Source organism: Colius striatus, chromosome 12 (genome assembly GCF_028858725.1).
Source record: "Colius striatus isolate bColStr4 chromosome 12, bColStr4.1.hap1, whole genome shotgun sequence".
NCBI lineage: Eukaryota > Metazoa > Chordata > Aves > Coliiformes > Coliidae > Colius > Colius striatus.
Window position 1 is genome coordinate 16,075,777 of NC_084770.1, and position 14,443 is coordinate 16,090,219.

The 14,443-nt window shown below is 36.3% G+C and overlaps 1 protein-coding gene across 3 annotated transcripts in view; it reads left to right on the forward strand.

The window, feature by feature from the left end:
* The first annotated feature begins 6,717 nt into the window (after nt 1-6,717).
* The window catches only part of PEX5L (peroxisomal biogenesis factor 5 like), a 37,417-nt gene continuing 29,691 nt past the window's right edge, over nt 6,718-14,443 (forward strand). For 2 of the 3 annotated variants that reach the window (XM_010197711.2, XM_010197712.2), the window contains exon 1: nt 6,718-6,822. In XM_010197711.2, coding sequence (XP_010196013.1) covers nt 6,754-6,822 — 69 coding nt within the window. In that variant the 5' untranslated portion in view covers nt 6,718-6,753. Of the gene's footprint in view, nt 6,823-8,255; nt 8,295-14,443 lie in introns of all 3 variants that reach the window. The other variant, XM_062005503.1, reaches the window with a different exon arrangement.

A 14,443-nucleotide genomic window follows, 5' to 3' on the forward strand; every position in this document is an offset into this window, starting at 1 on the left:
CTGAGGTCTCTGACCATTTCATGAAATGAAAGCATTAAAAATTATGTAGCAGCTTTCAAATGTGTGAAACCCCTACCACTTTAAGGAACAATATGTTATGTGCTGGGAGGAAGTGAATGAGCTTACACATCGTGTTTGCAGTAAACACACATTTAAGCAATGGATGGTATGTTAGTCTCCAATTAGTCACCAATCTGTTTTACTTTGAAAGTGATCTGAGCTCCTTGAATTTCCCTTCAACTAGTACTAAAGAAAGGCTTTCTTCGAGTTCAGCACATGCATTATCATCGTAATAAAGTAATTCTGTTATAATGTCTATGTTATGATTGAGAATCATGATATTGAAGTCAACAGAAAATGAACCTAAATTGAAAGAGAAAATACTTTGGTGTTAATTCCTGCTGAAGACTACCAAAAAAATTTGAAATTGCCAATTGGTAGTTCCAGTGATTTCATAGTGTTCCTTGACACAGGCTAAGCAGAAATGAAAGAAATTCTACAGCTATTCCCTGAAAATGTGTTAAATACCATTGTGCAGTCAAAAGATTGCCTCCTTTGATAATACATTTGCAAATTATCAAGAAATCAATCAAAGAAGTGCTAAAAATTGGTTTCTACATATTCACAATGGTCTTATGAAAGAAGTTTACATAGAAAGAAAGAGCTGCAAAAAATCTCATCCAAGTCTCCTATCACAAGCAGCTATATTATATAACTCGACCATAAAAGGACTAGAACCTTAAACAACCTTTAAGTAGTTAGTTCTGTCCCAGACCTCACTCTTCTTACCAGCCTTGCTCTGTATTACAGGCTGGATTCACTATTTACAGTTAGGTCAAAATTGTTTGAACAGAAGAGTTATCTCACTCAAAAGATACACTCCCTATGTATATTCCAAATAAACCTTTTTCACTTAAAAGGAAGAAAATCATCCTAGTTTCATTGCATCTCCCTCTTATTTATCTACAGGAAGCATACTAGTTTATAGAGAATGAGTTAAAATTGCAGAATTGGATTTCCAGTCATAATATGGGTTCAGGTGCACTAAGTGCAATAACTTTGCATAAGTTCTCAAGACTGAAACGAGTCTTGCAGAGCTTTCACCAGAGATGCTTTGGAAGCAGTCCCATTTGGCTTTCAGAATGAATCTGTAGGCATCAAACCAGACAACTTCTAAAGGGAGTACACATAATGCAACAGTTACAGATGGTCAATAAACAGAAAACCTAACAATATCACTTCAATGCAAATACTTCTGAAACTGGAATGCAATTTAATCACAGTATTGGCACTTAAATGGACATAAGACACAACCAATGAAGTTAAATGCAAATGTTTGTGCAGATTACTTCTTATCAGCCACTACCTCTTTCTTCGCCGATTTTCTTGTATGCAGTAAAAAGCCTTCCCATATTAATACTGAAATCTGTTATTCCATCAACATAAGAACAGAAAAAGAAAGGCATGAAAGATGAGTAATACACTTTGAACTCAGACAATATGGCTTTAGCTGCTTTACTGCAAAATACTTTTTAGGCAGCCTTCCTACACCCAGTTGCTTCTCTGTAGCCAACTCTATCTGTATTTCATCATAATTGCATAAGAATGAAGGTCATGAGTCAAGAGAGGTTTGTCCATAACTAAAAGAAAGCTTCATAAGAGGTTTCAAAGGATGCAAGTACAATATGGAAATACTATCTCAGGTACTGAAAGTTGGTCTACCTAGACAATACTGCTTCCAGTTCAGGACATATAGATTGTTCACGTGTCTCCACACCACAGTCAACTGAGCACTGTGTAAAGGAATAATGTTCCCATATGTCTTAGATATATACTTCATTTTGTTAATCTCATAATAAAGCAATACCAGGAGCTTTGATGAAATGGAGTTTTCTGTTTAAATATCCATCCTGTATTGGTTCATAAAACTGCCTCACCATATGGTTTCTCATTATTTTTAATGATACATAAGATGCAAGTTATAACACCATTAGAAAACTGTAGAAAAGCATAGATGATGAAAAGACAGACATATGGAGAAAACATGAAGAGAAAATCCTGATAAGAGAAAAATACAAACTAATAAACACAAATCTCATGTGAAATCAAGAGCTCACGGTCATATTGTGGACACTACAATTCCCATTGCATAGCTCTGTGTGCTCCTTTTGGGAGGTAAAAATATCAGCTCTGCATAATTTTAAACAGTAAAGCCAAGTTGGTCTCCTCATTTTTATTTTTAAATGGCACAAAGCACAGAGTTGTGCATCAAGCCATTGCAAATAGGCTGCTTAATTGGTACTGTAAGTCCAATACATCAGCTACCTGGGGCTCTGGACAGCAGCCAAGCATCCAAAGTTCAACACATACAGTAGCTCTATCTGTTCTTCTCCTAACATTGAAGGACTACAACTACCATAACTTAAAGTTACCATTAATACAGCTTTCATAAAGTTTGCTTCATAAAACTCCTTCCCAACTTACTAAAGATACCAAAAGTGCAAACCAGTACCTCAAGATATTCTGGACTGAAAACTAGTTGGGGTTTTTGTTTTTATACACAATTTAATTCAGTAGTCCAAAGCGAAAAGTTAGGATAGTTGGTCACTTTTTTTGTCACTATACTCATAAATACAATGAGTTGTTACTCTGTTTCTTCTCAACTAGAAAGGAGAGATGCCACATGAAATCAGTGATCATATCGTACGTGTACTAGCAGTGTCTGTATATCACTTTTTCCTGTCAAATTTCTTTACAAGTCAAGCTGTGTTAAAACTTCAGTTTTACAAAAGCTCAAATTGAAACCTGCCCATGTTGAGATGATTTCCAATAGCTTAGTGAATAGCAGTGCATTAGTGTGTCAAGTAAAGCTGAAACAGCTTAGTAAGACCTTTGGAAAATAAACAGAACAGCACAGCTTTACAGAAAGGCACAATTTCTTTCTCCCTGTGTGTGTATATATATTTATATTTAAAAATAATATTAATCAATTTATTTCTATTCACTTTCTCATGAGTGGTATTCATATTCCTGAAAGGTGAATTTGGGACTCAAGTTCCTTAAATATTTGTCACAAGCAAACTTCTAAGGATGTTACAAATTCAGATGAAATCCTTTTATGGCATAGAAGATGACAAAGTTTTTAAATTAAACATTACCATTTAAATACTGTTGTCAAAATGGTCGATATTTACAAGGCACCGGCCTTTGGCTTTTCATAGACAAGAACAAATTTGCAAACAACTATTATGAAGAAAAGAATTGCAGAACTATATAGAACTTCACCAAAAAGTAGTATTTCACGTATGACCACTCATTCCAAGTGATCTTCCAATCGTGACTTGAGGGTGATCCATTAGTCCCATGTATTTAAAGAAGAAAAGCTTTATCACAGATGAGCATCATTACAAAGCTATATGCAGCAGCACTGATATTAAAAAACAACCAGAACAAAATACTGTATGCTGTCCCAGAAATTTAATATGTTAATATGATCTTACAGTTGTTTAAATAATACTCAGTAGTAAGTGCCACATCTAAGAAGTGAGATTTGCAAAAAATGTAATTTAGAACTAGTTGGAAACACCAGTTTAAAAAAAAAAAAGAGACTATTTCCTTCCAAAATCCTGGCAAATCAACATACTGCTTTGGAAATATCAATCACTATCCATTATCTGACCTCAAAGTTTAAGCCTAGAGAAATCATTACTAAGTTTTTAACCCATTTATGTTATAAATATGTAGCATCATAGGAATTTCCTGACCTCTGCTCCTTATTTTGCTCTGGAGACATCACCTAAAGGAACCATTCCATTTTAAGTGTATCAAATAATGAAATACTGGTGTGTTTCTCTTTTTTTTTTTTTTTTTAAAGCAGCACATTCCACAAACAAGTAATATATTTTTCCTTCAACAATTTGTGTTTGTCTTGAATTGCACATAGGTTGTCATGCTCTGCATCACAATTTTTTCCACCTGTGTATTGCAGACAAACACATCAGACAATAACTTGCCTTGCAATTCTGTGCTATCAATAAACTGATCATTTTAAAGACCTGGCAAGTGTAAAATTAGCTGTTACAGAATTACAGGATTTGAGTGATAAGGTATTGTAACAGGTAAATACATACAACAACCCAAAATGATAAGAAACAACACTTAATATTGAAGGAGGACAAATAAATAGCACTTTAAAAAAAAAAGGAGGAGTAATCCTCCAATGGTTATTGTAATAAATATACTAGTAATTATTCTTTCAGCTTCAGTGCACAACAGTAACAGAGTTATCCTGGTCACAGAAAAACTGGTTATATTCCTCTCTAATTCTTGTGTCTAATTTTACAGGCAAGGACTGAATATATAGCATTCACTACAGTGTATTCAGAGATCAAAACTTTCAAGCTTACATACTTTACATTGGATGACAAAATCCATTTCTGGTCACCAGATTTTTCTTTTTTTAAAGGATTTTCCAGTGAATTGATCACTTGTGTATTTCTCCATCAGATTCTGAGATTTTAAGCTATTTCACTGCAGTGTCTTTCTCTTTGGTATGCTGGAAATTGCCTAGTAACTTCTAGTTTCAGAAGAATGTTTTTCACACCACAGGCTGAGTAGCCAGAAGTAAATCAACCTGGCTTACATGTAGCCTTTTAGGAAAGCTAAAAGATGATAAAAAAAGTATCAAACCACTTGCTCTGACTAGCAAATATAAATGCTCTTAAAAATTAGCACAAAGGTATTTATCAGGTTGTTATTCTACATTGTACTCTAGCCACTTTAAACTGATGAGACAGATTTTAGATATGGTACCAACCACATCCAGGGTTTTGCAGAGTTATGTTTATGAAAGGTTAACAGCAGGCACTAATATGAGTATCATGACTCTTTTCAGGCAGTAGGTGAAACCTTGAAGAAAAAGTGGCTCTCTCTTCAAAAAAGTGACCTGACCTTTGCTTTGGTGGGTTTTTACTCTGCAAGAAATAAAAAGCACTGCATGCTTTCAAATGCATCCTTTCTAGATGATAAACTATTTTGTTCTAGCACTCAGCACAAAAAGACTACATTTCATAAAGATCAATAGCATGTTACTGGTGCTACCTAATGATAGCACCATGTGCCATACTAGAAACAAGCTTCATAGGCCTGGGATATGTCATATGAATCACAAATAAATATGGAATTGGCCAAGAACCTTTGATATGCTTACTAATTAGAAGTAATTCTCATTGAATTCGATATATTTAATTTTACAATTACTTTGCAGTTCTTTGGATATCAAAGGCATCACAAATCCAGCATGCTTATCATTTATGACACTTCTGCTCTGAGAATTTCTTGCAGCATGCAAAGAACTCTGTAGGGTAACTGTGATGTGTTGCACAAGCAAGCTAACCTAAGATTGCCCTGATGGTTAAAAAAAAAGCTGTTTAAAAAATGCAATAGTATGTAATGTTTTTATCTGCAACTGGTGAAATGTTCCTGAAAGAACCTGTAGTTCAGTATAAGCAATAGCGGGTTTGTTTTGGACATGGAACACGGTGCTAGTGAAAGCAATTCGATATATGATGTGGTACTAAAGAATCTTTTCTACTAATAAACTTCTAAATATTTAAATATGTTTAAACCTAATGTAAGATACTGCTTTTATGGAGCCAGATCCTGCAGTCTCCGCACAGCTAAAGCTTCCATGGAAATCAATGGAAGCTTTTCAAGTACAATAGTAAGGACGTGCCCAGGGTTACTAGCATAACGCAGTCCTGCTGCTATGCTTTATGTGTACATTCAGATTTTCTCTGTCAATTGCAAGATTATAAGAGATCAAAACACAGAAATCTGTGAGAATTCAAGATGATAAATATCCTTTTCAAATAAAGAGTATGGCTTCAAAGAATGGGTGCCACATAACGGCAGTGCATTTTTTGTTTGGCTAAAATATTGAATAATATTAAATTACTTTACTTTTGTCTTGTATATTTACAACATCTTAAGTGACTTCTAAGAAAAATGAAGCTTAAAAAACTCCTTACAGTAAGTTCAATAACAATGACCACTTTGGGGAGAATTTTAGCAGTGTCTGTGATGGCAGAATTTGGCTCCACTTATTTTGTTGGCAAAAAACCCAAGACTGTTTATATGATGTAAATTGCTTTAAAAAATGTTACTAGAGCTATAAGAAACTGCAGGTGCAGCCCTACAGGTTATATACTAAAAGTTCAGAGAGAGTTTGCCTCAGTGAGCTACAAAAATCTGTGCTTTATTTGAAAACCAGCTTGACACTATTTTTAAGCAAAACACTGCTATTTTAGATGTAACCTTTTGGGCAACTAAAATTATGCCAAGAGGCTGATCCTCCAGACCTTAATCCTATGGAGATCCTGTCCAAACCCTTCTGTTTGCACTGGGCTATTTAAAGACAGTCTCGCACCAGCAAGGCTGTGCCATATTGCCGTTGACTTCATTGGGGCAACTCTAAGAGAGTCGCAGGAATACAGCTAGACCCCAAGTGCATCGGTAACTAAGGGGTTCACACATCATTTACTGTTATTACTGGGGTTTTTTTAAACGGTGTTTATGTTTTCTGCTTTCAACCAAGCTTTGCTTCCAGCCGTAAACGCCGTCAGTTTAATGACTGGATGGTTCTGGGGTGTGTTTTTGGGAAGCGGTTGTTGCCAGGCTCGCTGCTGACTCGCGCCATTGTTGATTTCGCTGTTGTAGGGGAAAGGCTCTAGGGCGGCAGATAAGGCTGTTGCCATGGTGATGAAGGAGATTCCGAGGGAGGAGTCTGCAGAAGAAAAGCCCCTCCTTACTATGACATCACAGGTGGGCGGAGCGCGGGGCTCTGAGGAGGCACGGATGTGGCGCACGGGAGATAGACAAGTCCCACGCGAAACACGGCACATACAGCCCGAGGGGAGCCTCACCCGTGCCCTGGCTTCCCCTCCGAGCAAACTCAGCTGTAGTGCTGCTGGCTGAACCCATCTGCCAGAGCATCTCACACTAGCATCACCACGTTCCCCCACTGACATGAGGTTCCCAAACAGTATGGGGTAAATAACGTAATTGCTGGGGGGTTTAGATGTTTTGGCATGACGACTTAAACATAACCACATTTTTTCCCCAAATAAAGAGATCTGTAGAAAGTGCAGCATATGTCAGTAACCAGAAAGTTATTTAAAACCAATTGGAAATTCCAATTATAATTCATGCCATCAATATTTCACACCACAAATATTAATTTGCAATGTATACACAAAATATTCAATGCATATACAAAACAAGAAACAACCACTTCACAGCAGTATCATTTGCAATATCTCAGATCCTATCCCTAAGCTCCCACTGCGATTTTACCCTTGGTCCAGATCACAACATGTTAGTTTGCATACCTCATTGCTTTCATTTCTACAACTTCAGTTGAAGGAGGGATGAAAGATCGTCATACTGAAGTTTATACCTTCGAGTAGCCATTGAACCTTAGGTAGTTTCTTGAAGAGAGTGATTGTATACTACTGTAAAATACAGTACTTCTATCTCACTGCAAGAATGGATATTATTCCTTCCTGTCAACTCACACACATTAATTCATTCCCCAAGCAAGTATATTTAGTTTACCTTTGATATATAGTGCACACAAGTTGTTCCTCGTCACCAGGATGTTTATTGAGGTAATATCACGATGTAACTGCTCTTATGTGATAGCAAAATCCATACTCCTGTTTAATTCCTTTCACATTTTAGGATACCAGCTACAATACTTCTTTAAAGTATTAAAGATGCACACAGGCACAGCACATACTTCTCTTACAGAGCATCACAGATGCACGTTATAGAAATATCATCCTCTACTTTGGAAACCAGGTCTGGCAATCTCCTCCTCAGCCCCAGTTGAGCACATATATTTTGTTTGTGGTAAACCCTAATGTCTATGAAGTAGTTGCATAAAGGAAAAGGATGCTCACTTTAATATATCATTTCTAGTTTTCCACTAAGCAATTAACAATCAGAAACCAACATAAAATGCTGCCTCCCCCTCTTATCCACTCAGCACTCAAAAAGTGCAAATTTTCTATCGGCTTCAACAGGGCCAGGAGTTCAGCCTGGGTTCATGCAGTGTTTAATGCACCATTTATAGTAGTTGTCTATCAGTCTCCTCAGTAGTAGTCTACAATTTATGAGTCAAATGTTTGTCTCTGTGAGTCAGTGTAATTTCTTACACTAAACACAAATACCTACTTCCCTGTTATGCACCAAAGGGGTGCAGAAGCCAAAAGGAAGCAGAAACAAGTGAAAAAGTGAGTATTTTCCATAGCCATCTCTGCATCATGTATGTGTGACGTGCAGTTATATGATCATACTGCATGCATCATCTGTATCCTGTGTGTCTGGCTGTAATGTTGTTTTGAGATGCTGTCTCTCGAGTGTGCCCATGCAAACCTCTCATTGAGACCATTCATTCAGAATAACACACTGCTATGTTCCGATACACGTTTAGCCATTGCCATCAGTATGTCTCTGCTCTTTACATGGTGAAACAGATGGATGTGGTTCCTGCTCACAGGGTGAAACACTCAAGTTCCAAATTGGCTACAAAACAGTAACTAAGGCCTGGTCTTTCCAAAGTTATCAGCACCTAACCCAGTATGGGCACATGTATATCTTAAGTAGTAATTATTTATTTAGGTACCTACGTTGCTCCATCCCTGCAACTAAGCAAGAAACCGGAAAGTAAAATACAAAGGTCAAGCCCAGACAGAGGAGTACTGGCTTTTCTAAAGGAGTAAGAAAAGATAAATCCTTGACAAATGGTGAATTAATCATGTCTGAGTGTGGAAGCAGCCTCCACAGAAAGCCTAAGTGAAATCTGACGCACAAAGATACTATAAATCCTCATTTTGAGATAGTTAGTTCATTATAATGTACAGAAGCCCCTGAATTTATATTTTAAGGGAGGTCTCTTCTCTGGAAGATGTTAAAAACATATCCAACACAGAACAAGTCAGATAAATGTACACACTTTCTTGTTACGCTCCTAGCAAAGCCCTCCTTGTAAAATATGACACTTATTTGTTGACATAAATACTGAGAGTTAAATTTTAATGACGTTTTCAACTCACAGATTATTTTAAATCATCAGATCTGGAGGCAAATCTTCAAATAACATGAAAGTAAAATGTACTGCAGACTCCAGTGGCGTTATGCCAATATATGGCAATTGGGAATCTTGATCATCATTCCATCAGTATCGAGTATAATACAATAAGCAGAGGAATATTCTTGGCAATTGAATAGGCTTTTTGGTATCTAATTTTTTTAATGATTGTCTCAATTACTTTCATTGAAAGTCACTTTATTGGTGTGAGAAAGCATTCAGTACCTGCAAAATTTAATACTCCAAGCATCAACAGACAGCGAGCTATCAGTACTAATGGAATTTTGTAGAACATAATTCTATACCATGCTGCTGTCTCCATCTTTTTAGAGAGGATCCAGAAGAGACTAGAAAAAATATTTTTTTATATTAATAGAACCTAGAAAAAGTGAAAGCTTTGCTGAAGGTTCAAAGATTAACTGAGAGTTAAGCTATGAACCAATACACTTCTAAGTGAAATCAGAGAAAGAAATCAAAAAATATCATGCTTGAGAGCTTGATTTGAATTCCAAAATAAATTTTTTTGTTTAATCTTTTCACAGCTTCTTTGAATTTGTCAGGAGAAGAAAAAGTTCGCTTCAGAATTACTTTCTAAAGAGAAATCTAAACCTAACTATCCCTCAGAGTCAAAGCTTAATTGTACAGTCAGCTATGAAATTCCCAATTTACTACAGGTCAGAGAACTTCAAAGGATCTGATTCAATAAAGTACTTCGATTCACACTTACGCTTTAAAATCTGATTTACTGCTTTATTGAACAGTAAAAAGGTGCATGCTTAAATGCCTTGTAAGCCTGATTTTAAACAAACAAATCGCACAGTATCACAAAAGTTATTTGTCCCAGATTCATCACAACTAATTTTGGTTCTTCATTAGAGTACAGAAATTGGAAAGCTGGTGATAGTAGGGTCCCTACAAAGACAACAGACAGAAGACAGACCTGCAGGAGGCAGTTCGTATCCAAGACGATTGTGTTGCACGGTCACTCTGTTATTATATAGAACAGAAAATGTAGCCCATGAAAAACTCACCAATGGGAATAAGAAACATCAAGTATATGTTGAAAGCTATGCCCACTTCTGCTTGTAATTCAAAAATATGGCAGCTGCCTACCTAGAATTTACATGGACTACACAGACATTACTCAGAGTACAATTTTAATATTGACTGCGTATCATTTTAAAAGTTAACCTACAGAAAATGTAATTTGAAATGGAAAGGGAAAAAAGTGGAATTTACAGTAAGAAGCACGTTGAAATTCATCCTATCCCATGAAAAATTCAGGCTACAACATACAAGCTGTCAAAAAAGATGTTTCATGACTACATCCCAATTAATTCCACCAGATGCTTAAGACTTTTTATGCTTATAGTCTCTGTATGAGGTACTAGTATTCACAGTGGGAACATTTTAAAATATAAGTGAGCTTCATTTGCATGCCATTAGTTGATCCAAGCATAGTTCTATTTGCTCAAGAGCTTATTAGTAAAATACTCAAAACATTTCCACTGCCTAAATTCCACTGGGGGTTTTTTTTGAGAGGGGGAGGTGTGGGTTATAGAGGCAGTGTGTGTTTGTTTTTCTTTTGGGGTTAGCTTGCTTGGTCACTTGGGGTTTTTGTTTTGTTAGAACTCTGAGACATCTTAAGGATGCTTCTGTTCAATTTGAAAAAAAGAAAACAGAGGAAAGATAGCTAACATTTGGCTCCCAGTGTCATTAGTAGATTTTGGTGTGTATCAAGGACTCACTACATGAATTTAATTACATAATCACAGTTTTCCATATAAAAGTTAACAGTCTGATCTGAATCAATCAAGTTTATTCTAAACTACTTAGACTTGCATTGACTTACAGCCCACTCCATAAATGTTTACTAAATAATATTATAACAGAATGCTGGAAACTTATAATGAATGTAATTAGCTTCTCTTCTCTTTTATACCAATCTAAACCAGAGTTAACTCCACTTTAACTAACTGAGATACATTAACATTTAAAAAAGGCAAAAATCATACTAGTTTTCAATAATGACAATAATTAAGTTTGAACTACAATAATTCACAATCCACTCTCCAAGAACAGTGGTGATTTACTCACTAATCTTAGGAGGACAAGACCCAAGATCATATTTTTATGGTCTTTTTAAGGCATTCACCATAAACTTAGCAGTAGCGGGTTTTGTACAATTCAAACAAGACAGATTTGAGATACTACAAAGTTTCGAGCAGTTTAGCAGGGAATGCTTCTTAAGTCCTACTGGTAACTGCCATCTATTATTAAAAGGGGGTAAATACAATAAGACTAAAGAAGAAATACAAGATGCAGAAATGCCTGCTTAGCGGTACAAATATTAGTTGGTTCTTTACCCCAAAGTTAAATATCATTCAACACTGTTATTGCTCTCAGGGTCGTATGCATAATTTCAGCAGAAATAGTCTCATGGGTATAATAAAGTTGCCTTGACAATATGCTTAAACTCGCTGCCTGCCTAAAGTTATACAGATTTATCTGTCACACAAATTAAATACTTTTTCCCCATGAAGTAATGTTTTTCATTTGAAATTACCATGGGAATTGATGGTGTCATTTTTTCATAAAATACAAAACCCCTATAGTTTCATACATTTTAAAATGTCTTACTACTCCATAAGCACGGAAAGATTTGTACAAACATTTGCTGCAAATAATATGCCAGTTCAACTCACTTTTTAATCTAAATTATTTATATAGGAATTATTTTTCAAACTCTTAGTTCTTCATTCATGAATACTCTAAGTACAACCATACCTGTTAAAGAGTTGCAAGCTGTGTCCTGAGGTTGTTTTATATTTGATTGCTATTTGTACAGTGAAACTGCTCTAAGGATTTGCAAGTCCAAAAAAAATTTCACAACCAGCTTTTGAGTCTCAAGCTTTTCAATCTGCAAATATATGTCAAAGCAAACACACACCATGACAGATCATTACAGGGAAAGGCTGTATAACTTGACAAGAAATTATGACTTGGTTCCTATGACTGTCCACAGGTAATGCATCCAGAACTACAGCTTATTCTGGATATGCCATATATATAGAACGCTGCTTTGAAGAAAAAATCATAGAAAGGACAAGAAAATTCTGTGTGACTTCAAAGTAATTACAACCTGTATGCAAAGGTACAGCAAAAGATGAGCTTTGTTGCACAGGAAATGAACAAAAGACACAACTGAAGATCAGCAGAAATGGCATAAGCTTCAAAAAAATTAGATTGTGTGACAAGCTGTGATATTTCCATTAATAGTTCTCTCATCATCATCTTTATGGTCTTCATACTGCAATAACATGAAGATTTGGTCTTAGAAAAGCAGCAGCTGTGCATCTTTCACCTAAATTAACATTTGATTATGTACCATACTCAGAATACTGCACAAGGCTGTATACAATCCACTACTGCTGAAACTCTTGAACTTGTGTGGGTCACTTGTGGTCCACAATAATTTGTACACTCAGCTCAGCTCCATTTGCTGGCAGTCACCTTTACTTTCAGCTCAGGAAAAAGATTAAATCATTTTCTAATATTTTGTAAGCATGACCATAGTTGCTCCCTGTGATGCTGCAAGAGTACAAATGTAATACCTGCAATGTGAGTGAATCAGGCCTCCTCTAGTTTCTTTCCTCTGCACCTTATTGAAAAGCATTTGAGAACTCTGTTTCTCAATGTCAGACTCTCTTCAGTTGGAGTTAAAATACAAAAAGTAAAAACAATGAATGAATGACACAGAAACCAGAATTAGAGCTACTATTTGTTCCTTGTAGATACTGTCACGACACTTGTGTCTCCTCCCCTAGGTTTCTTCAGAGCTTTCTCAACAAATAACTTCAGATTCTGTAGCTTTCCTGTTCTGCAAGATCTTCCTAACCTACATTTATTTAACTTGCACGTCAAGTTTGTTAATCCTTCAGTTAACAAGCAGGTCATTTTTGGAGTACAGACTAGGTATTTCCATAAACTAACATGAAGAAACCATTTCTTTAAAGGAATATTTTGTAATTTTTTAGTGACTACATTACTACAAGGATCTCTAAACATCTCGGATGAGTTAGTTTTGTCTTTGGTCACCATTGCACATTTTTCCTCCAGTTCAGATGGTTATATGGGGAAAGAGAGAGGCTAAAACATAAATAGCAAGGTAACACCACAAAGACAAGGCACAGCAAAGAGAGGGAATGTAAATAAATCAATCTAACATCCAGGAAAGGGAGGCACTCCATTTTCGTAACCAGCTTCCTCTAAAAGTGCACAGAGCATGCAGTTAATGCAACAGACAGAGTTACAGTAAATCACATTTTTATATGACTAGCAAAGGCCAAATTGTCAGTTACTGTCAAAATATGACAAGAGCAACTTTCCTCCCTTTTTCCCATGGCTCTGATCCAGCAAGACTGTTAAGTGCATGCTTAACCTTGAGTTTTGCAGAACACACTGAATTGCTTTGTTGGAGCGAGGCCAAAATGTAGGAGAAGGATACAACTACAACTCCCATGTTTTGTTTTCTTTAGACAAAGAGGAGCACAGAGAAAGAGATGGCAAACAGCAAAATATTTCTTTCCAGTGTGCAACAATACACCATAACTCATACAGCAGTTAGGAACACAGGATGCTGCTGTGACAGTGATCACAGAAGTGTTATCACCAGGCAATGCAACTGCTGTTTATGAAGACACAGCGTAAGCATGTTATCATTTACCAATGATAACTTAAACCAACACAAGCCAGGGTTTTTAACAACACAACTGGCCTATGAATTTAAATATCCAGCAGTGTGTGTCTAGTAATCCTATCACAGCTTATCTGACTTCACACAAGCCCTCTCTCAGCTGTTTTGCATTGAGTCCCTGAGGGTCACTTAGCTTGTGTGATTTCAGGGAAGATATTATCACCTCTGTTTCAGAGACCGTTCCGCACACTTCCTGCTACTTAGCAACAGAGTACCACTTATCACCTGCTGAGCAAGACTAGTCTTCAGAGAGGTGGCAACATGAAAGTACTCTTTGCAGGAGGGTGGAATGAGTTTGCCTCAGTTTTAGAGCTTCCCACTAATCATGTTAAGTGTAAGTCAGTTATACTTTGTGCCTTATTAATTGATTCTCTACTCTTGTGAAAAACAAACATTTGTCTGGCATGTCAGTTTTGTTAGGACATAGAAGAAGAGAAGAAATTAGCATCACCCTGGAACAAGGATGATGCAAAAAGTCAAGCAGAGGTCACCATTAATATATAACAGTAAATAAAGTGAGGTGGTAATTTTGATTG